This window comes from Lynx rufus, unplaced genomic scaffold (genome assembly GCF_022079265.1).
Source record: "Lynx rufus isolate CCGP_SWC_20201006 ecotype Redwood Valley unplaced genomic scaffold, mLynRuf1.p SCAF_1, whole genome shotgun sequence".
In the NCBI taxonomy this organism is placed as follows: domain Eukaryota; kingdom Metazoa; phylum Chordata; class Mammalia; order Carnivora; family Felidae; genus Lynx; species Lynx rufus.
In genome coordinates this window covers 80,150,173-80,173,483 of record NW_025814823.1, presented here as the reverse complement: position 1 = coordinate 80,173,483, position 23,311 = coordinate 80,150,173, and the positions used below count along the sequence as shown (strand labels likewise).

Below are 23,311 nucleotides of genomic sequence, written 5' to 3'. Positions count from 1 at the left end.
CTTTGGCACCAGCCCAGAAGAGTCCTCTGGGCTCTGCTGCCCCAATCCTGACCTGGCCTCGACTCCCGCGACGGGGCTGGAGAGAGGTGGAGAGCTCCGGCCTCGGGTGGGTCTGGGCTAGCACGGCTCCGAATCCACAGGGAAAGGGGAGCCGAGGCAGGAAGCCAGCCCCCTCCCTACGCACGAGGCACGGTATCGCTCCGTTTGACATGTAGAAATATCTAGCTTGCTATCTACACCTGCTTGTAAACAGGTTTGGCTGCCAGCATACCTCACGAAACCAGGTATGCATCTGCTTTCCTTGGCCCACCGCACGACCCGTCTGATCCTTCTGGATAATGGGATTGATTGTAGAATAAGGAACACGAAAGTCATTTTTCATACTACTGCCAACGTAAATATGCCAAGGAGTTACCGTATGTCTGCTCTGTCTTTGTAGAATGATGGTCTTTAAGAGACAGGAGAGTCACTTCCTAACATGGCACTAATGTGCGGGTGACGGCGTCTGCCTGCGCGACTAAGGGATCGATAAATGCAGGCACACACGTTCCACCTTGTTCTTGGTGGCTGTCAGGGCACTTTTCCATGTTTAATATTAGCACCCGCCAAGCACGCACTCAGGTGTTAATTGTGTGTGTTTACAGGAACACCCGGAGAAAAAGGCGTGCCTGGGATCCCCGGCCCGCAGGGCGTCCCTGGTTTACCTGGGGAGAAAGGCGCAAAGGGCGAGAAAGGGCAGGCAGGCCTCCCTGGCATTGGGATTCCGGGCCGGCCTGGCGACAAGGTAACCATGTCCTGCGTGGACACTGCCCCCTGTGGCCACCTGAGCATCTCTGCACACTTGGTGATTCAGAGTGGTCTCCCCTGATTTACTGCACATTGTCCCTCTGGCCCCCTCTGTGCACCTCCCCTGCCTTGGCAAGAATCTGGAGACTGTTGACAGGCGGGACAGCCAGCCCAGGGCTGGAAGGGAAGGGTGAGGAGACATGTGCAGAGAAGAAACAGAATTGGCTCTTGTTCTGGGCTTCCCACTGATCCCCGGTTTTCAGACGTGGACTTTAATTCTTCGCTAGAAAGCAGGACGTGGAATCCGTATAGTGTTATCCAGAAAGGGCCCACAGACACGTGCCTGGGGACAGGTACGAAATTAACGGGTTCGATGTCTGCCCACAGGGAGATCAAGGGGTTGCAGGATTTCCGGGAAGTCCTGGAGAGAAGGGAGAGAAAGGAAGCGTGGGGATCCCGGGGATCCCTGGCTCCCCTGGCCCCCAAGGATCCCCTGGGAGCGTTGGCTATCCAGGTAGGTGAGCCGGGCCTCCTTCTGAGCTTGGGTCCAAAGACGACAAAGTCTCGAATTGATGGCATTCTGCTGTCTTGTTTCTTCCTCTAGGAAGCCCTGGCTTGCCTGGGGATAAAGGGGACAGAGGCCTCCCGGGATCGTCTGGCATTCCCGGTGTCAAGGGAGAAGCAGGTAGAGACCTGAGGACACAGGAGACAGAGGACACACGGGGGCCTGTGGGGATGAGGTGGGGGCCACCGAAGCTGGGAGTTTCCCTCAAGGTGACAAGTCATGGACCCCAGAGTGTCACGGGTTGGCACACCCCTCCATTTTGCAGATGGACAGACTAGAGTCTAGAGTCTAGGGGGGCTCATGGGGCCTTTATAAGATGTGGCCCCCAGTCAGGAGCCAGAACCAGAGCTGCTGAACTGGCTGCATTGTGGCTCCAGTAGGTTCTAGAAGCATGTTTGTGTTTGAGGTGCATTCCTCCAGGATGCCGGGTATGCACGGGGTAACGGCTCCCTGGGGAACTGTCGGGAATGAGCGTCTTGTCGTGACAGGGTCCAGACTGACTAATGTGGCTCTTCTCTCCGAGGTCTTCCTGGGAAACCTGGCCCCACGGGCCCAGCCGGCCAGAAAGGGGAGCCTGGCAGTGACGGAATCCCGGGGTCGGCGGGAGAGAAGGGGGAACCAGGTATGGTGGCTCCTGCTCCCTGTAGAGTGAAATAAATGCTCCTCCAGGGTCAGCATTGCTCAGGGGTTGGCGTCGCTCCAGGGTCGGCATCACTCAGATCTCCAGACCACGCTGAGTGACCAGGGCTGGGCACAAAGTGGTATCTGTACCATGTGTCCTTATCGCTGTTTATACACTCGTGTGGACGAGGGGAAAGGCCTGGATAAGAAGAGGGGCAGGTCCTGTACTGACGGGCCTGACCCAAAACACCTGGACTCCCGGGGGTGAGTGAGACACACACAGAACGTCCAGGCTGTCCCTCCTCTGCCTGGCTTTTCCCCCTTTAGAGAAAGGGTCCTGGGAGCAATTCTTGCCCTCCGATCTGCTCCCATCCCTTGTGGGGGGCTGCAGGTTCTGACGACGAGAACCACCTACACGGTAATGCTTGTGTGTAGCAAGAATGACACCTGCGGTCTGAGACGGGTGAGCCTAAGGCAGGGGCGTGGGTGTGGGGGTGTCGCTGGAGAGGAGCCCTGGGGCATCTGCTGCGGGCAGGGCTGGCCCCCTGCTTTTTTTTTTAATTAATTAATTTTGAGAGAAAGAGAGAGCAGGGGAGGGAAAGAGAGAGAGGGAGAGAGAGAATCCCCAAGCAGGCTCTGCACTGTCAGCACAGAGCCCGACTCGGGGCTCAAACTCCCAACCCTGAGATCGTGACCTGAGCCGAAGTCAAGAGTTGGATGCTTAACTGACTGAGCCACCCAGGCGCCCCAGGGTTGGCCTCTTTCTAAAAGCTCGATGTTTCGTTCTGTACCCCTTATGTTTCTATTGCAAACATTCATTTTCTCATGAAAAATAATTCATAAAAATGCCTCCATACCTCCCTTCCCCCCACGTTCATCCTCCTGCAAGCCCCTTACTCACGTTTCTGGGCTTTCCGGTGTTTGCTGCCCCCCAGTCCCCAATACCACCAGCTCTCCCTGCCTCCCTCGAGAACATTGTTAGCTGGACAGTCATCTGGGAACAGCCGATTTGTTAGTGTCTAGATGGTGGTAGAAAATCAGCACTTATTTGTACAGAGCATTTCTACTAAATGCCGTAATGGTCGTGTGCTGAAAAGTATTTAAGAAAAGTGCTAAATTATACACATCCCATCCAGGACTTCTTAGAACAACTGCAGAAACGAGATTTTACTCAGGAGTGCAAGGAGCTGATTTCTATGTGGTGGTGTTAAAGAGTAGACAGGGTTTTGTGCTGTACTCGAGGACCAACTGTTTGAGGACATGTGGATATGACTTCTTACCCTTGTCTTACAGGCCTGCCTGGAAGAGCATTCCCAGGGTTCCCAGGGGCCAAAGGAGAGAAAGGTAACATTCGCTACATGCGTACTTCCTTTCCACTCGCCGCTGACGCACGTGGCCCAGGCCGAGTGGGTCGGGCAGTTGCAAGGAAGCAGTGGGCGGCAGTGACAGGATGCTGGGTCTGGGGCATACACCTTCTCCTGGCCCCTGACAGACCAGCATCTGGTGACGTTGTACTTTTGAAAAAGCAGAGGAAGCATCACAAGAGAGGCCCGATGACCATTTTTGGCCATGACTCTATTTCCCTCCTTTCTTATTGTTTCTTAATAACCTTGAAACGATCCTGGAAGTTTGGTATTTTATTAGTCACGTCTGGGTGGTATGTTGGGAACTAAACATGGAGGAATTTTGTTCCCTATAAGTTCTTACCTTGAAAACTTCAAAAAATAGCGTATCGTCGTATTTCTGTCATTGACATACCGTAAGCTACACGCATTTATAGAGTGCTATTTGATGTCTGTTTTTGATAAGGTTTGATATATGTATAATCTGTGAAAACATCACCACACTCAAGATAGTGAACATGCCTATTACCCCAGAGTTTCCTGGACTGCCTAATCATTTCTGTCCTGCCCTCCCACCCCACCCCCCAACACCATCATCCCTCAACCCCACCCTTTGCTCTGTCTTCTGGTACTGTAGATTAGGTTGCACTTTCTAGAATTTTCTATCAATAGGATCCTGTTTTATTCTAAGTCTGACTTTATTGGCCCAGCACAATTAGTTTGCGATTCACGGGTGTTGGAGCTCATACCAGTAGTTCCCTCCCGTTTCTTGCTGAGTAGTGTTCCACAGTGTGGATATAATATCACTCGTGTATTCATTCACCTGTCGATGGAGCAAGCCCTTAATTTAGCAGTGCAGGTGCTCACAGACCCCTCTCAGCCTGTATTCCAATGGCTTTTCGGCAGAACACTTCCTTACAAAGTATGAAGAATGACAGGTGGCTCTCATACTCTAAGGTTACTCTTCCCCGGGTCAGCCATGGTCGGCGTCCCGTGTGTCACTCAATAAAGAGGGGAAAGGGCACCCGGCTCTGGTTTTCCCCTGCCCCTCGCACAGCTCCCTCCTCCTCGACGTACAGGCTTTCTCTTCTCCCCTGTGCTTCCCCACCATCTCAAACTGGTTTTGTTGTCTAGGTTCAAAGGGCGACGTGGGTTTCCCGGGACAAGCCGGGAGTCCAGGAATTCCCGGATCCAAAGGAGAGCAAGGATTCATGGGTCCCCCGGGGCCACAAGGACAGCCGGGCTTACCCGGAGCTCCGGGCCACGCTGTGGAGGGACCTAAAGGAGACCGGGGCGCACAGGGTCAGCCTGGCCTGCCAGGTAAGGGTGTCTCACCGGGGCCAGAGCCGGGACTGAACCAGAAGGCACAAACACACACACGAGTGTAAACGAGATTTAAATACTTAAACCTTCAATTGAACTTTTTTACTTAGAGGTTCGCAGCATTTCCTATAACTTGAAACTGCTTACGCTATTTGGGGACCCTTGTGTTTTGGCCTCCGCTGGAGGCCTGTGTCCTTTCTGTGAAAGAACACGGTAGATATGACAAGTGATTACAGGTACACTAGATGTTATTGGAAAAGACTGGAGCATGAGAGCCACCCGTGGTGGCTTGGAACATGGTGGCATTCTGGCATGCCCTGCACTGTGTGAGACAATACCCCGGCACTGGACGCTCGGGCCAGCACATTCATATCAACATTTTCTGCCCGTTGAGCAGGTTGTCCCTTTGAGGACCTGCTGGGTTTTTGCTGCACTCACACGGCCTGATCCACTATTGTTGCCCCTGGTTGGGGACAGCTGGGCAGCGGGGATGACAGCCAAGCCCAAGACGCTTGTCCATAAAATCACCCTCTCACCTCAGATTGTCACTTCTGTGTCTCCTGTCAGGGCTTCCGGGACCCATGGGGCCTCCGGGGCTCCCCGGGCTTGATGGACTGAAAGGTGACAAAGGAAACCCAGGCTGGCCGGGGGCTCCCGGTGCTCCAGGACCCAAGGGAGATCCAGGATTCCAGGGCCTGCCTGTGAGTTGTCTGTTTGTCGGTCTTGTGTGTGAACAGGATCACAGCATGGTGTGTGTGTGTGTGTGTGTCCACCTGTCCACAGGCGTCACAGTCCTAAATCCTCTCCAGGACTGGAGAGGGCTCCTGCCCCTTGCTGGTCATCAGCTGTCTTTCCTGACATCATAGTAGGCTGCTGTTCCCACGTTCTTTCTTGTGCAGTTTTACAAAGACTGTGAAAGGGGAATGTCACACAGGATCACCGCTCAGTGCCTGGGTTAAAAATCCTGTTTAGGGACCCCTGGATGGCTTAGTTGGTTGAGCGTCTGACTTCAGCTCAGGTCATGATCTCACAGTCCGTGAGCTTGAGCCCCACGTCGGGCTCTGGAGCCTGCTTCAGATTCTGTGTCTCCCTTTCTCTCTGTCCCTACCCTGCTCACGCTCTGTCTCTCTCAAAACTGAATAAACAGTAAAAAATTAAAAAAAAAATCTGTTTACACGCTTGATGAAGAAAGCAAGCCTCAGTGACAAATACACTCCCTAGTTCTGGTGCCGTCAGTGGCTGGCTGTCTGTTTCCATGTACATGTATAGACGCGTGTGTATGTGTGTGCGTGTGTGTATACATACATATATTTGTGTGTGTTTTCATTAGGACACTTTTTTTTTTAATCTTTATTTTTGAGAGGGAGGGGGTGGGGCAGAGAGAGAGGGAGACACAGAATCTGAAGCAGGCTCCAGGCTCTGAGCTGTCAGCACAGAGCCTGACATGGGGCATGAACTCAACAGATGGTGAGATCATGACCTGGGCCAAAGTCGGACGCTCAACCGACTGAGCCATCCAGGCACCCCTTGTTAGGACACCTTTTTAAACAAGGTAAAGCACAGACACAAATATATGTGAGAAACAGTACAACTTACTATATGTTGAGAAAGGAGCTAGAGAAGGAACTGTATTGAAATAGCCAGAAAAATGAGAGAATACATTTCCAAACATGAATGTTGCTATTAGAGAGAAATGTAGAGGTGCCTGGGTGGTTCAGTTGGTTAAGGGTCTGACTCTTGGTTTCTGCTCAGGTCATGATCTCACAGTTCATGAGTTCGAGCCCTGCATCGGGCTCCCCACTGACAGTGCAAGCCTCCTTGGGATTCTCTCTGTCCCTCTGTCTTTGCCCCTGCCCTGCTCGCATGCTCTCTCTCTCTCATAACAAGTAAAAGTAAACTTAAAAATAATCCTCCTTAGTATTCGTTTTTTTCTCTCCACATTTAAAATCACTTTTCAGATAAGATATCAAACTAATTCTAAAGAAATTTCGTTACGCTTGAGTGTCTGGAGGAAAGTTTCCAGAAGGTAGTTTGGCATTGAAAGATTGACATGTTGCCACGACAGTGTTCAGAAAGTCCCAGATCTGTTCTCGGCCCTGTGCTGTGGGGGAGGGGCGGCAGATCGCGGGCCTTGCACCTGCTCTGGGAAGTCACCACTCAGACAGATGGGGACAGGGGACAGGGGAGCAAAGCGACACGTGCCAGTTCCCAGCTTCCTACTGCAGCTGCACATAGGCCCCATTTGTTCACAGAGCCTCTTGGGGAACACTGAGGGGCTGCCCCAGCCTCCCGACTTCCAGGCTACTTGAGAGACTTACGGTGTCCTAGCGACTCCCAGCTGACGCTCTGTGTGTGTGTCTAGGGAATCGGTGGCTCTCCAGGACTCACGGGCTCTAAGGGTGACATAGGACCTCCGGGAGTTCCAGGATTTCAAGGTAAGACAGTAAAGGAGGTGCTGCTTGAAGACAGAACCTGTCCGCTGGCACTTTCACACCGATAGGCCAGCTGGATCACAACGCAAGATCGGGTTTTCTTCGAGTTAAAAATGCCGTGTCTGTGTGGCAGCCTGATTTGTATCATCCTATGAATGGCTGTGTAAAGACGCTCTGATTTTCTTATTAAGAATCAGTTTACAGGGGCGCCTGGGGGGCTCAGTCGGTGAAGCGTCCGACTCTGGATCTCGGCTCAGGTCGTGATCTCACAGTTTGTGGGATCGAACCCCACATTGGGCTCAGGGCTGACAGTGCGGAGCCTGCTTGAGATTCTCTCTCTCCCTGTCTCTCTCTCTCTCAAATAAATAAACTCAAAAAAATTAAGAACAGAGAATCAGTAGATCATTTGTATGTCAGACATCATGGATTTGGGGCACTGATTTATAACGTATTAAGCCAGCATGTACTGGTTGCCTCCCGGCTCCCAGGCACTGCTCTTTTCCTGCCGAATCAGATGCATATGAACGACGGGTGACTAAAACCAGTTCCCAGCTTACAGGTGTCTTGGGGTCTGTCTGGGGACATGGGTGACCCAAACTGTGACCCCAGCAGGATCATGTGCCTGTCTGCTTTTTGTGGTCATTTTATGGTTTTGGAACGTTTGCACGTTGGGAAAAATGTGCCTTCCAGGTTCTAGAGGGGAGAGTGTCATTAAAAAGTTTACATAGCTGACCGGAAGGAATGTTCTTTTCTTCTCTGAGAGTTGATTGGAAATACGTTCCCTGCGTCTGTGTGTATGCGTGAACGCAGACGTGCGTGCATGCACCCGTGCTTGCGTATCCTTGGGGATTCGGGGGTTCTGTGCAGAGACAATGTTCTTCTTTCTTCCAGGTCAGAAAGGCCTCCCCGGCCTGCAGGGAGCTAAGGGCGATCCGGGTGACCAGGGCTTCCCTGGAAGCAAAGGTAGGAGCACGTGCTGGGCTGGTGGGGCCTTGCCGACGGTGTGAACGCGTGGATCAGGGTTTGGTTTTGCCATGAGAAGCGGCTTGAGTATCAGTAGCAAGCAACTGATTAAGAATTCTTTGGTAGCTTGTCAGGACTGCTGTGTGAGGCTACCCTAGTCGGCATTTTATTAGCGACGCGTCTTAAAAGTCAGGCTGGTGAATCCAGCCGGGGAGGGTCGACAGACTCAAGACTCGCAGTCCTACAGGCTCTGCTTGGCGTCCTCAGGTTAAGGTGGGGCCTGTGTGAAAGGGGGCTGGGCAGCAAGGAGTTTTGCACAAGAAAGAGTCTTCTGTGGCTTCTGCACCGTCTGTCCCCCCCACCCCACCCCGCATGTGGTGACTCCCGGCCCCCAAGACCGCCTCCCGAGATGGGAGGAAATGGTCTAAGTATGACAGGCATCCAGTTCCAGTTTCTGCTGGTCTGACCACGTTTCTAGGGTTCCATGATTTTTGAAATCATGTTTCGAGAGACAGACTGAGCCAGCAGAGTGCATTAAGAAGTACGATGGGACAGGGGCACCTGGGTGGCACAGTCGGTTGAGCGTCCGACTTCAGCCAGGTCACGATCTCACGGTCCGTGAGTTCGAGCCCCGCATCAGGCTCTGGGCTGATGGCTCGGAGCCTGGAGCCTGTTTCCGATTCTGTGTCTCCCTCTCTCTCTGCCCCTCCCCCGTTCATGCTCTGTCTCTGTCCCAAAAATAAATAAAAAAAAAGTTGAAAAAAAAAAAGAAGTACGATGGGTGGGCACCTGGGTGGCTCAGTCAGTTGGGTGTCCAACTTGGGCTCAGGTCATGATCTCACGGTTCGTGGGTTCGAGCCCCATGCCAGGCTCTGTGCTGACAGCTCAGAGCCTGGAGCCTGCTTCGGATTCTGGGTCTCCCTCTCTCTCTGACTCTCCCCTCCTCACGTTCTCTCTCTCTCTCTCTCTCTCTCTCTCTCTCTCTCTCTCTCTCTCAAAAATAAATAAACATTAAAAAAAACTAAAGAAAGGTTAGGGGTGCCTGTGTGGCTCAGTCGGTTAAGAGTCCGACTTCAGCTCAGGTCATGATCTCACAGTCCGTGAATTTGAGCCCCGGCGTTGGGCTCTGTACTGACAGCTCAGAGCCTGGAGCCTGCTTCGGATTCTGTCTCCCTCTCTCTCTGCCCCTCCCCCACTCACGCTCTGTCTCTCTCTGTCTCTCAAAGATGAATAAATTTTAAAAAAATTTAAAAAGTACGATGGGGGAATGAAAGAAATGGGGACAGTGTGTGGAAGGCAGGACAGGACTGGAGATGTCTGGCTGAAGAAAGCGGGGCCGGGGCTGACTGAGAGCCTCCGCACTCCTTTGCTGCTGCTCATCTTTCGGGACCTGTCGCGCAGAAGGATGAAGTTTTTGCATCACTGAAGGATGAAGACTGTGGTTATAATGTCCATAAGGCAGATTTCAGAGAAGCATAAGATGAGACCTAATTGCACATGCTGTAGCTCTCCAGGTCGGGGAGGGATCCCTGGGAGGCATGGAGCCCCACTTGCTGGCCTGCGGTTGTCAGGGGCTCTGGGACCCAGCTCCCAGTTTGTAGTAACGACCCCAGCATCGGTCAGTCCCAAGGATTCGGGACTTTATGTTGAACAGTAGCAAGGCGTAGATATGTGTACATCTCGTGAAGACCTATTACATGTGTTTTTGATACTGAATGACTTCTGAGAAACGTGTTTGGATTGGGTTTCATGCTTGGATCTGCTCCCACGAATGTTGACAGTGGAATTGACCGGTGGCCCCCCTGATTCCCACAGGCCTCCCTGGGCCCCCAGGCCCCCCAGGGCCCTACGACATCATCAAAGGAGAGCCAGGACTCCCTGGTCCAGAGGGTCCTCCAGGTCTGAAGGGGCTTCCGGGACCACCAGGCCCCAAAGGACAGCAAGGTAAGAAAATAGCAAAGGGGAGGCGTGGGGTCAGAAGGAAACAGGGCAGGGTCTGCTCCTCACCAATGTGTCCCAAGCCAGGGTCTCTGGGTGACGGCCGTACAGGTGTATATTTGAATAGGACTTTCTTGATTTCCTTTAATGGATATCAAAACCTAATGAAGTTTCTAAAGGGAACTCAGAAGCCAGAACAAAATACAGGAGAAGCCAGAGGAACGTCCAGGGACCTGTGCTCACTCGGGAAAGACATGGGCCGCAGCACAGAGACCATCTTGTTCAGCTGGAAGACAAGAGGTGGCTGGAGGCATTGATCTGGAACCATGAGAATGGGCCTTGACAGTGGCCTGTGCTCGTGCTTGGGGTCCCCAGACACCCGAGCTGGCACTTGCTGCTTAGTTGGGCTGAGCCCTCCCTGTCTTAAGAGCTGCTGGTGAGGGGTGGCTGGACGGTAGAGGGGAAGGAAGACTCTATACTTAGGAGGAGGCATCCGTGAAAATTTCACTTTAAACTTCCTGGGAAGAAAGGGCCCACATGGAATCAAAGACCTGTCCACGGGTCTGTCTGTCACGTAAGAATTACTTGGGGTGCGGAAACACGGCCTGGGGAAGATGATTGAGAACACAAAACTGGGTCACAGCCCTCCCTCCCTGCCGCATCACTGCCTTTCCCAAAGCCAGGTGCCACAAGGTAGCAGTGAGCAGCCAGGTGGGGGGGTGGGGGGCGCGGCGCGCGGTCTGGGTTAGACGGTGGGGCCCGCGCCCTGCGAACGCCAGTTTGGATGCGGCCGGTGCCAACAAGGCTTCACAGGAGGGGCTCTAGGCTGTCTGGGAGAACAGTGTCACTGCTGCTGCTGGCCTTAGGCTACGGAGACATTTCAGAAGGGAGGACAAAGTGGCGCCCGCCTGTGCTCCAGGCCTTTGTCACCAGCTCCTTTCACTTTCCCACAGGTGTGACAGGATCCGTGGGCTTGCCTGGACCTCCAGGTGTTCCCGGTTTTGACGGTGCTCCTGGCCAGAAAGGAGAGACGGGACCCTTTGGCCCCCCTGGTAGGTTTGCTGCGGCACCCTGCCCGCCCCCCCACACCCCGCCAGCTGCCCTCTGCCCGCATCTCTGGGGCACACGCTGGAAGTCAGGTGTGCAGACGCCTGCAAAATGGAATTGAAAACATCGCCTGCAAGATTTCCGAGGAAGCCTGTGTGTGTGTGTGTGTGTGTGTGTGTGTGTGTGTGTGTGTGTTAAGGGCAAATAAGCTCATCTAGAAGAGGTAAAGTTGTCATTTTTTCCGTGTGGAGAGACAGATGTTGATCTCAGCCAGTGATTTCCAGATGTTGTTAGAAGATGGCCAGCAGTGACGGCCTGGGGCTTCCTGTGGTGGGGGTGGGGGGCAGGCTGCAGCCACAGAAATTGTGTGTCAGCAGTGGACAAGAAGGGTGGATGACGATGCCGGTGGTGGCCGAGAGGCCACCATCTGGCATGAAATGCAGTTGGTGTGCTGCCCAAGGAAGCAGACACTCCACTGTCCCATGTTGACTGAGATGGTAAAGGCTGAGGCCTCCACTGGAAGGGCAGGGGGGGTCCGGGGGGGGGGTGCCCAGCCCAGCAGGAGGCCGGCCAGCAGCGTTGCAGACAGTGTAGCTACCAAGGGGATGGGGAAGGACGCGCTCTCACTACCCTGTGTCCTTGCGCGGTGCTGGGCTGCCGTGGCAGGAAGCCATCTTTTAAAAGGAGTTTTATTTTCTAGTAATTCTGTGGTCCTTCCTCCTTGGAGGAGCCCCCAAATGTTGTCTGAATGACACATTCCCTCATATATTCCTTTTCACATATTGTGTTTATATTGGACTCCATTTTCTGAGCGTCTGCTTGGCACCGAGCACCGTGTTTCTCAAGCATCGTGGGGGGTCCGTGCAAAGGGAAAGACGGGGGCAGCGTGGAGGCGGGTTATCCCAGGGCACCTGTCTGCACCCGGGGAAGCTCACTCCTCTCTGTCTTCCAGGTCCAAGAGGGTTTCCAGGCCCGCCAGGCCCCGACGGGTTGCCAGGATCCATGGGTCCCCCAGGCACCCCATCTGTTGATCATGGCTTCCTGGTGACTCGGCACAGTCAGACGACGGACGACCCGCAGTGTCCTCCTGGGACCAAAATTCTTTACCACGGGTACTCCCTGCTCTACGTGCAAGGCAACGAGCGGGCGCACGGCCAGGACTTGGGTGAGACCGCGGGGACGCGTGCATTCATCCGACACAGACTCGTGGCGTGCCGAGGCCGGCAGAGCTGTCCCCGGCCCCGCACGTCAGGGCGCCACAGAGACATCGTTAGTGAGAAGAGGGCCTGGTTCCGCTTCCCTCCCCCCTCACACGACCAACCACCAGCTCAACAGCTGCCTCATTAGCACAGGGAAATGTCAAGGCTGAGTCTCTGAAAGCTTTTAAATTGATAAAACTTTTGATCTGGTCTTCAAACTATCAAGTAGGTCAAGATTTCCGGAATACATACTTCACAGCTAGTGTCGGTCTTCTTAAAATAGGGCAGCTTTACAGGTGCTCTGGCTAAAACCCGAGCGTCCGCCCCTATCCTGAGTCTCTCTGCAGGCTCCAAGCCCCACCCCCGGTGAGTCTCCATGGGACAGCTGTCCGTTGGCTGTCATTTCTCTCGTCCCCACCGGACGTCCTTCACCAAGTTAGTGCAGTGTCACGCACGTTAACCTTTATGGAGGTTGGAAAGAACAAGCCGCCTGTAAGGAGAATCTACATTTTTGGCAAAATAGTCATTGAAGACATTGTCCAGGGTTACTGTCCGCTGTACCAGGAGCCACATGTTAAATTTCCTTTGGAATTCAGTTTTTTTAAAAAAATTTTTAGTGGTTATTTATTTTTGAGAGAAAGTGTGTGAGCAGGGCAGGAGCAGAGAGAGAGGGAGACAGAATCCGAAGCAGGCTCCAGGCTCCGAGCTGTCAGCACAGAGCCCAACATGGGGCTTGAATTCATGAGCAGTGAGATCATGACCTGAGCCAAAGTCGGACGTTTAACCGACTGAGCCACCGGGGCACCCGTTTAAAAAAAATTTTTTTTTTAACGTTTATTTAGTTTTGAGAGAGAGAGAGCGTGAGTGGGGTCAGGGCAGAGAGAGAGGGAGACAGAATCCGTAGCAACTTTGGGGTTCAGTTTTATAAAAGATTTTTCTCTACTGATAAACTGGTGTGTTTCCCTTACTCAAAATATCCTACATAATTCTTTATAGGGTTTCTTCTGCCTTGAATCACTTTAAATTTAAGTTAATGCTCATTTACAACCATACTTGCCTGTGTGGTGTATTTGCCTCCTTTCTGCCTGTAACTGAAAGCAGTTTTATTTCTACCTTAATGGTTGTGTTGTGCGGAGGCAGACTGATCACAGAGCCGGCACTTGAACCTGTGTCTCCCTGTGGCTGTAGGCACGGCTGGGAGCTGCCTGCGCAAGTTCAGCACGATGCCCTTCCTGTTCTGTAACATCAACAATGTGTGCAACTTCGCCTCCCGAAATGACTACTCCTACTGGCTGTCCACCCCTGAGCCCATGCCCATGTCTATGGCGCCCATCGCTGGCGACAATATCAGACCGTTCATTAGCAGGTGAGTTGAGCACTTGTAGGACCAGATGTATATAATCGAAGAAGAAAAACCGCTTGTAGTCTAGGCAAAGGTTGTTGCTTCGTTTTTTTTCCCCAAAGCTTTTGACCTGTTGCCAGCTTATTGTTTATGATATCAGAGTTTTGTAATAGAGATCAGACATAAAATCATTTGGTATAAAAGTTAGTTATTCTCTCTCTCTTTTTTTTTAATTTTATTTGTTTAGAGAACGGGCAGAGGCAGAGAGAGGGATGGGGAGAGTCTCTTAAGCAGAGAGAGAGTCTCTCTGTGCTATGAGCACAGAGCCTGATGCAGGGATTGAACTCATGAACTGTGAGACTATGACCTGAGCCCAAATCAAGAGTCGGACGCTTAACTGACTGACCCCTGCCCAGGTGTCCCAAGCTATCCTCTTTCAGAATTACAGTGTGATGCCTTCAAGAGGCAATGCCCAGCTTCGGGGCAGAATTCCTATTCTGTGTGACTCACTGGGGTGGTCTGGTCGCCCTTTCCCCCATGAAGCAACATCTCTGGAGACCCCAGCAGGCCTTAGAGCAACATTCTCAACTTTGTTTTCTTAAATAATTATCTCCCTGAGGAGCCTTTTAATATTTTTTTTCTTCTGAATCGCCCACCGCTTTGAAATTTAAAAATTTTGTTGTTATTTTAATTGTAGTAAAATAGACATAAAATCAATCATCTTAACCATTTCTTTTAAAAAAAAATTTTTTTAATGTTTATTTATTTTTGAGAGAGAGAGAGGGAGACACAGAATCTGAAGCAGGCTCCAGGCTCTGAGCTGTCAGCACAGAGCCCAACACGGGGCTCGAACCCACAAACCCTGAAATCATGACCTAAGCCAAAGTCTGGTGCTTAATCGACTGAGCCACCCAGGCGCCCCATCATCTTAACCATTTCTAAGTGCCGAGTTCAGTGGTATTTAATGCAGGAGCTCAAATATGGGTGTGAAGTGTCTCTATGAAACTAATACCGCAGACATTCTGTATATCTGTGCTTTATACACAAAGATTATACAGATTTGTTGTATACATAAAAATGTATACCTATCGAGATTTTTTGTACCCACCCCCCCCCCCACTAACTTTTGTTTCCTTAGGGTAAATTCCCACTGACAATTCATGTGTTTGACCAAGCAGCTTCCCAAATGAAGTGCTTTCCACACTAATTAATGTCTGGAGCATGTTTTCAAGTCCCCCAGAGTCTGCCTGACAGGAACTAATACGGGAAATTGGAATTAGTATGACTGAGAAGTGCATGGAGGTCCTATTTTTGTCTCATTCCTTCTAGTTAAAAGCTGATTCCTTAGCTTTACTCAGAAGTAATAGAAAAGTGACAAAGGTATGAATTCATGGGACCAAGAAGCCGTTCTATAGTTTTACTTGTTAACACACTAAGGTAATAAAGGATGAACAGAATAACAAGGCAGGACAAGTTTGCTTCAGGAAGGTGAGAGTGGGGACTAACTTGAGCCTTTCTACACTCCCTTTAAAGAACCAGGCAGCTTTTGACTATGAAGAAGGGTAAGGCAGGGTCCTGTGGTCAGTGGGAAGAGGGAGCAGGAAGTAAGCACTGGAACCAGTGCCGGGAGCCCTAGGCCGTGGGGATTTGGGGGAGGATTTTGGGTTCTGGTACCTGTCTCTGGCTCTGCGGTCCTGGCAGATCAGTCTTATTCAGGGACCTGTACCACACGGGACCCCAGGATGGAAGGGCTGGGAGGTGCCCTAATATTAAAATACAAAAACTGTAGATTGACTTACATTAAACTATCTCCTGATAGCTTTTTTGGGTTTGGTTTTTTTTTGGGGGGGGGTTTGTTTCTTTTTGAGCTGTAAGAAACTTACTTTATGGGTCTTAAAATGGGAAAAAGGTTCTTCACACTTCTGGGCGGCACCTTTCAAAACAGACAGTCGTTTACACATGTCAGCGAGTGCCTGTGACTTTCGCTGTTGAGGCTTTCCACGCTCGGGACCATGTGGGCTGTACCGGAAGGAAAACTAACCACCTTTGTATTTTTGTTCAGCTTCCCTTGGACAACAGGTAGAAAACGATTATTCATGTTTGTTTGCTATTTTACCTCCTTGATAAAACTGACCTTTGACCTCCATTTGCTTGAGGGAAGGGGCTGTGGCATGCGTTTGTGATGTTCCCAAATCAGCCTGGGTCTCAGATTTGTTTTCCCCTGTGGCCCCCTCACTTTCAGAAAGACCCCCCCGCCCTGACAGCATGCTTTGGTGCCCCAGCCCTGTACATTTCAGCTCCTGGCATCTCTGTTACCTGACCCCCAGAGGCTCAGCATGCAGGGACTTTATCAGTCATGTCCTGGAGCCCGTGGATACTGAAAGCTGCCCCCCCTCCCCCCCAGCCTGCTGTCTCACGTTCCCTTTGGAACAGTGCTTCCATTCTGGTCTCTGAGCCCACAAGTTTCCATGGTTACTTTCACCCCGTGGTTGTGTGAAGCCTTGGGCCTTTCGGGTTATTCTGGGGAGGTCCTAAAGCTTCACCTTTCGAAAGACTTAATAACACGGAATCCTTCCGTTTAAGCAGAAAAGCTGGCAACTTTTCTGCCTTCATCCTGAGAACAGGGCAGACACTTCTGGCTCCGTGTCGACTTGAGTTATCGCACGCTACTGATTGTTTAATTGTTCTGGCGGAAGGGCCACTGTTAGGAGAGCAGGGCTGCTGCGCCCCAGTTCTGGCTCTGACACGCTCTCTGTGGCCTCAGCCTTTGCCGGAATAACCCGGGGGATTCAACCGTCTGAACTTCAAGGGGCTGTCCAGCTCTTCCAGTCTGTGACCCTGTTCCCTTATCCATCTGATGGGGCGGCGTCCGGATGACCTTCTCGACGAGCCCCCCTCCCAAACCCTGAGCCCAGAGAGAGCCTGACATCAAATGCCGTCCGTCTGCCACGCTCTATTTCTGCTTTCCGTGTCAGGCAGACAGATGGTAGCAGATGTACAGGCCAATTTCAGTAACTGTTGTTTAACCGAGGCTTTTAATTCATCTGCATTTGCGTGAATAAAATAGAAAGCTGTGCGCACGCACGCACACACGTCCACGGAAAATCGAATGACTAATTTAGGCCTCTGCCCACTTCTCATCCATTTTCATGCAAATGTTCCGGCATAACTAGGTGTAATTATTAACACCATTTGTAGTCATTCGTCAGCATTGCTAACCCTCTGTTCATTTTGTGACTTGAATGTAATTATTTTACTGCTAGTGCTTAATTCTTTTTTCTTGTACAAAACGGTGTCCTGCCATCGAAGCGTTCCCTGAGTTGAGCGGGTCTCAGTCAGAAGATTGTGCGTTGTTTCCATTTGTTCCTGGGTACGGTCCCAGTGGCCAAGTGTCTGGCATCCCAGCTCGGGAAGCTCTTGTCCTAGAGAGGGTTCTTTGGGGGTCACTCCCACTGCAGTGTCCCGCTGTCCATCCCCGCCTGGAACAGACAGGGTCTCGCCACTGGTCTGTTGGCATCGAGTCTGGAGTACGTCCGAGGCAGGCTCACGTGGACATCCAGCCTCCGATGCATTATTTGTTAGTTCCTCTAAGTCACTACATGTATTTCTTAGATCGAAGATGATTCTTAGCTGAAAACAAAGTGCTGAGTTCTGGAAGCTGTAGCACTTGCATTTCACCAACTCTTTCAAGTGTTAATTGTGTTTGCTAAAGTCCACGCTCATTGTTGAAAGTTTGGAAAACACTGGAATGTGCAAAGGAGAGAATGGAAGTCAGTGGTCCCTCGGCCCCTCCACCAAAGCAGATGGTTAAACAGCAAGTGTTGGGTGTCTTGGGGATTTATTATTCTAGTACTGAGGTGGGCTTATCAAATCAGTGAGAGTCAGCTGTGGGTGTGTCAGCCGTGTTGTAAGCATGTGGTTGGGTCAGAAAGCGGGAGTGGAGAGGAGGTGTGACAGCACAGGAGAAGAGAACAAACAGGTTTCATCCTGTGCTGTGCTGTCCCTGTCCTGCTGTCCCTGTCCCTGTCCGTGCTCAGGGTCCCTGCTCTGTACCTTCCAGGTGTGCGGTGTGCGAGGCTCCAGCCATGGTGATGGCCGTGCACAGCCAGACCATCCAGATTCCGCAGTGTCCCAGCGGCTGGTCCTCCCTCTGGATTGGCTATTCCTTCGTGATGGTGAGCATTTGGGGAAACTCCCTGCACCCCTGAAGAGCCTCCCGCTAACACCACCACCGCCCCCATGCTCCCACCCTCAGTTGGCTGGCTCATGCCGGGCAGGCCTCTCCTCCCTTGCTGGGCCGCCCAGTCCAAAGCATCCCCAGGGGCCTGGCCTGCTCCACTGTGGATGGCAGCTGCTCCCACACCCGGCCGGAGCCTACCTCCTGCCTCCCGAGGGGCTGCTCCAGAACCAGGTGGCAGGGACACCAGGAGAAGGTTTCCAGGAGTCAGAGTGTCTCCCCAGGAGGAGAGGAGACAGGTGCCCATTCAGGCAGCTCATGCAAGCCTGAAGCAGTGGTGTGCATTGGGCAGAGGCAGCAGGGGCGCTGGCCAGTGTCTGGGAGCGTGAGGACACTCTCCTGCCACTCAGCTGTCCCAGACACCAGGTCCCCGATGTGCCCACCCCTGAAATACCAGTTAACACAGGAAATATGGCACCTGCTTGTGATCCCATGGTCGCTGGTTACTTTATTTTATTGCCTCAGTTTAAAGAAGTGATTGCATATATGAAGGCTCTGAACCGGTCAGGTCAGGTTGTACCGGGTAAGCCACAGTAAGGGCCCTACACAGAAACCTTCTGGCTCACCACTAAGCCCCGCCCCTCCTCAGTCTCAGGTATGGCCGCCTGGACGTTTTGACCCCCAGATGATCTCTAGCCTATTATGTATTGACTGGGAAAGTGGCTTCATAACTATTTTCTTCTGCTGCAGTGATCCCAAGTGCAGAAGGTGCCAGAAAAACAATTTTAAAGCACTTGTGTCTGTATTCACGTTTGGTTGTGAGATTTCCTGGGTTGATGATGCTTCAGGTAGACTCTTCAACAGGACCAGAGAATTTGTAGCCGCACAGAAAGTTAGTTGCTTTGATGATTCTAAATACTGCATGGTAACTACTTGATTGGGAAAGCCAAAAAGTTAGAACTACAGTGTAGAGAAGTCAAGACACCAGCAGTGATGAGACAGATTGAATGTTTTGCCTGTATAATCATAAGAAATACTCAGCAGAACCTCATGATGACACAAGTAGCCCCTGGCCCAAGGAGTAAAGAGCCTCAGGAAAGCCTTTTGTCCTACGAAGATGTGAAACAATGATTGCCCATAATTTCCCTAAATCAAGAGCAAACTAAAGTAATGGTGTCCCAGGGAACAAGTTCTCCATCACTTCCCAGGCTTAAGGGGCGTTGTGGGGAGGTGGAGGGGCTCTGGCCCCACAGTCTGGAGACCCCTGTTCTTGTCTCAGCTTGGCCTCAAAACTGGGACCATTGTCAGATCCAGAATGTTCTAGCGTCATCCAGTCCTCATCTGGGAATGGAGGGCATTAGCTTTGTCTTCAAAGGGCCCTGAAATTCTCATGTCTGAAATAATAGTCATGGTGGATTTTGGAATGTCTTGTCTCATTTGGGGTCATTTATCTTATGGCCCTGGTTTCTGAGCACAGGTAGATCCTACTTGAACCCATTAGACTAAAGTGCATTTTAAGTTACAGTAGTGGTTACTTTTTTTTCTTCTTCTTTAAATGATCTCTCTTTTTAAAGGCAAGTAATGGGTGATTGTTCTTTACCTTATAAAAGGATACATAGCATCCAATGCAGCAAATTCAGGATTTTAATTATCCTCCAGGATGTTGATTAGAAAGCTTGATTTCACATGTATGGGCTCCAACATCATTTACACATTTTGGCTGTTTCTTCTGTCCCAAGTTAGAGGAGGTGTCAAGTGTTTCAAAAATAATAACTAGGACAGCATTTCTCTAAGTGCTGATGAAGCCGGACTGGCCATGCCGAGTTAGGGGGCGGCGGCGTCCCCGCTGGGTCCTGTACTGCCCCGTGCCACTCGTGGAGCCCGGACCGGCTTGCAGGCCGTCGGAAGTGCGGGCACTGGGGTGTTCCGGGGATCTGACCCACGGCTCACGTTTGCTCCGCAGCACACCAGTGCTGGTGCCGAAGGTTCTGGCCAAGCCCTGGCATCCCCCGGGTCCTGTCTGGAAGAGTTCAGGAGCGCGCCCTTCATCGAGTGCCACGGACGTGGGACTTGCAATTACTACGCGAACGCGTACAGCTTTTGGCTTGCCACGATCGAGAGAAGCGAGATGTTCAAGTAAGTCCGGGCGGCCCTCTCTGCTGGGGCGGGGCCCTCTCTGGTGTTGGGGCGGGGCCTCTCTGCTGGGGTCGGGCCTCTGCTGGGGCAGGGCCTTCTCTGCTGTTGGGGTAGGGCCTGTCTGCTGGGGTGGGGGGGGGCTCTCTGGTGTTGGGGCAGGGCCTCTGCTGGGGCGGGGCCTCTCTGCTGTAGGGGCAGGGCCTCTGTTGGGGCGGGGCCTCTCTGCTGGGGCGGGGCCCTCTGTTCTGCTGGGGCGGGGCCCTCTGTTCTGCTGGGGCGGGGCCCTCTCTGCTGTTGGGGCGGGGCCCTCTCTGCTCAGCCGCCTTTGGGGCTTTCAGTCTTGGTCTTCTGGATGGTTATAAAACTGATTAGGAACGTGTGTTCCACAGGAGGTAATGAATATTTGATTCTGTTCTGTGTGGACAAATAACCGGGTCAGACTTCAAAGGCAGATCTCAAGTTATGGGTTCAGTTCTTCCATTTTTGTAGGTGGCGCCACTACAGTGTAGTTAAAGCAACTGGAGTCTTTAAACAGAGCATTTAAAAATATTACATATTTGGGGCACTTGGATGGCTCAGTCAGTTAGCTTCTGACTCTTGATTTCTGCTCACATCATGGTCTCACAGTTCGTGGGATGGAGCTTTGCATGGGGCTCAGGGCTCTGACAGCTCAGAGCCTGCTTGGCAATCTCTCTCTCTTTCTCTCCCCCCCACCCCTGCCCCTGCCGTCTGTCTCTGCTGCTCCCCTGCTTGCACACACACACACACTCTCTCAAAATAAATAAATTAAACATTTTTAAAAATTCAAAAAATAAAAATATTGCACATTTAACATCGGTGAGAGAGGAAAGGGCAGTATTTGCCTTCTAGCAGTTGTAGTGCTGACTCCAGTGTATGTACAGGGTGAGTTCTGAGGGACGAAGCAAGACTTTATTAAACCCATGCAAATAAACATGAATTTTGGCACAAGTGCAGCTGAAATTGATAGGGAGGACCTTACCTTTCTTTTCTGCTAGCACCACTTCACCTTTATGACAGCTGTCCCAAATGGCTGCTGACCTTGCTGAAGTCAGTGTGGGGCCTGCACGGTGGGGATGGAGGGGAGCACACGACGAGTCCTCTGTCCATTGGCAGCACTGGCCCCATCCCCTGCTGGGGCAGACACGAGGCTGATGGAGCCCCAATGCTTACTGTTCCTTCCCGAAATAAGTGCCGATCGCCCCTGGGGACAAGCCTTTCTGCCTTTACCTTTTCAGAGAGAATTTTCTGGAACTCTGTTGTGAGCCCCTCTCTTCCTGGGCTTAGATCATAAGAGACAGAGTAACACACTCTCTGTTTGTAATTCTTTAAGCACCAAAAAAGTACCAGGGACCTAATTCATAGCGTGCATGAAACCCTGCAGGCATTTGGAAGCTTGACATCAACTCTCCGGATAAAGCTTAACCATCAGCTGCCTAACTGAGCACTCGGCAGGTGTATCAGGTTCTCGGGCTTCCATTATAGGGTTAATAGAACAGCAGCCTGGTACGATGAACTAAAACAAAATTAGATAAGATCCTATTAATTTAAATAATTAGTTTGGGGGCAATATGGTTTTCATAGAAGTTGCTTAGAAGCAGCCTTAATTTGAGGACAAGTTACTTGTTTTCTGTGGCTACCTTTTTAATAGAATTTGGTTAGTGCCAACTTCGGTTCTGACTTCACCCCACTAACGGTCAACTTAAGACAGAATTCCTAGGATCAAAGAGCATTTGGGACACTAACTGTCTTCCCCTCTGTCCTCCAGTCCAACCACCTGCATAGAAATCTGGCAAAAGCTTATGAAAGTATTTCGAGGTCTGGTTAATTGTTCCAGATTCATTGCTCATCACACCCTTCAACCAATGTTTAATGAGCTCTCCCTCTGTGTGTGAAGGGTCACAGAGAAGAGCACCTTCCTCCCTGGGAGGAGCGAGTGGTCTGGTCAAGGAGAAAGGCTGGAGTGGGAAAGTCACAGTCCAAGGAGGCTGTGCGGTGCCCTGGGAGTGGCTCAGACTTTAGAGCCCAACAGGCGCGGGATGGCTGTGGCTGTACCCTCACCTGTGCATGCAATTGGGCCGCCACCAGCCTCACGGCTGCGCATGGGGGTGAATGTGATGTCGTGCACGGCCCCTGTCCCTCCCCACACTGTGAGGGCGGGTGACACCCAGCGCGGTGCCCACTAGGTCAGGACGAGCAGTGGTCGCTGCTTGTCATGGGCTGGGCCCACCCCCTTCATCCGGCCCTTGGGGGGGGGGAGGGCTCCAGGAAAGGCGGGGGCTGCTGAGGAGCTCGCCTGCCTTGTGGAGCAGCGGTGCTGACGGCTGGTTTCTGGGTTGCCTTGTAGGAAGCCCACGCCGTCCACCTTGAAGGCGGGGGAGCTGCGCACACACGTCAGCCGTTGCCAAGTCTGTATGAGAAGAACATAATGAAACCCGGCCCTCAGCTAACGTACAACATGGTGCTACTCCCTCCTCTCCCCTTCTCTTGTTAACAGCAACGAACCCTAGAAATATATCCTGTGTACCTCACTGTCCAGTATGAAAGCCGTAAAGTGCCTTATAGGAATTTGCCTAACTAGCACACCCCGCTTCGGTGGCCTCTACTCGCTGAAGGAGAAACAAAGAGCATGATAAGCTGTCATAGTGACGCACCAAATGGCACTTTTGATGAAATAAAAGTGTAAGTCTGTTCTTGAAGCCAATGCACTGATGCGTGAAGTACGAACTCCATCAGAAAACCAAAGGGTGCTAGCAGGTGCGCGGGGCCTTCCATTGTGTCTGAACGCCTGTGTCCACTCTTGTGTTGGGACAGGTGCATTCCCTCCCCCGGATGGGATGTTTGTTTACGTCACCGTCAAGCTGTTTCCAAGCGCAGGTCCCTGGGCCTGTACACGAGTGGGTCCCGCGAGAACAGTGTTCCGGGCCTGCTGATGGAATGGCTCAGCCGCCGAATCTTCCAACCCCCAGACGTAAATGTAGGTCTTTCTGCTCTGTGTGGTACTATGCAGCTGCTTGTGCAGAAATCACAAATTTCCTGTGGAATAAAGATGGTCCAAAAGTAGGCGGAAATTAAATATATATATTATTTTAGTAATTTATATAGATGTCAGCGATTAGGTCAAAGGTTTGTTTCATTTCCACTGTTAAAATAAAGCTTACGTAGTTTCTTCCTTGAAAAGACTGTGTTGTCCTTTCACATAGATTTTTAAACACCCGGGTGTTGAATGTGACACGTCCCGTTTTCGTTGTTCACCTCCAAACCAAAACGCGTGTTTCGCCAAAGCCTAACCCAGGTCCACGAGTGCGGCGTCTGCTCCAGTGAAACATGTACTCTGAGCTTATTGTTTGTATTCTGTATTAAATGTCTTCAGGGTTTTAAACACTAATCACAACCGAATGACCTGACTTCAGAACCAGCA

General features: G+C 51.5%; 1 protein-coding gene across 1 annotated transcript in view; it reads left to right on the top strand.

Moving 5' to 3' along the window:
* The window catches only part of COL4A1 (collagen type IV alpha 1 chain), a 155,062-nt gene extending 132,743 nt beyond the window's left edge, over positions 1–22,319 (top strand). Inside the window, exons 37-52 of the mRNA XM_047086289.1 lie at positions 645–784; positions 1,174–1,300; positions 1,391–1,471; positions 1,875–1,973; positions 3,266–3,316; positions 4,450–4,635; positions 5,206–5,339; positions 7,001–7,073; positions 7,962–8,033; positions 9,849–9,977; positions 10,925–11,023; positions 11,971–12,183; positions 13,406–13,583; positions 17,620–17,734; positions 19,700–19,872; positions 22,238–22,319. Coding sequence (XP_046942245.1) covers positions 645–784; positions 1,174–1,300; positions 1,391–1,471; positions 1,875–1,973; positions 3,266–3,316; positions 4,450–4,635; positions 5,206–5,339; positions 7,001–7,073; positions 7,962–8,033; positions 9,849–9,977; positions 10,925–11,023; positions 11,971–12,183; positions 13,406–13,583; positions 17,620–17,734; positions 19,700–19,872; positions 22,238–22,319 — 1,952 coding nt within the window. The remainder of the gene's footprint in view (positions 1–644; positions 785–1,173; positions 1,301–1,390; positions 1,472–1,874; positions 1,974–3,265; positions 3,317–4,449; positions 4,636–5,205; positions 5,340–7,000; positions 7,074–7,961; positions 8,034–9,848; positions 9,978–10,924; positions 11,024–11,970; positions 12,184–13,405; positions 13,584–17,619; positions 17,735–19,699; positions 19,873–22,237) is intronic.
* Positions 22,320–23,311: the final 992 nt, after the last annotated feature.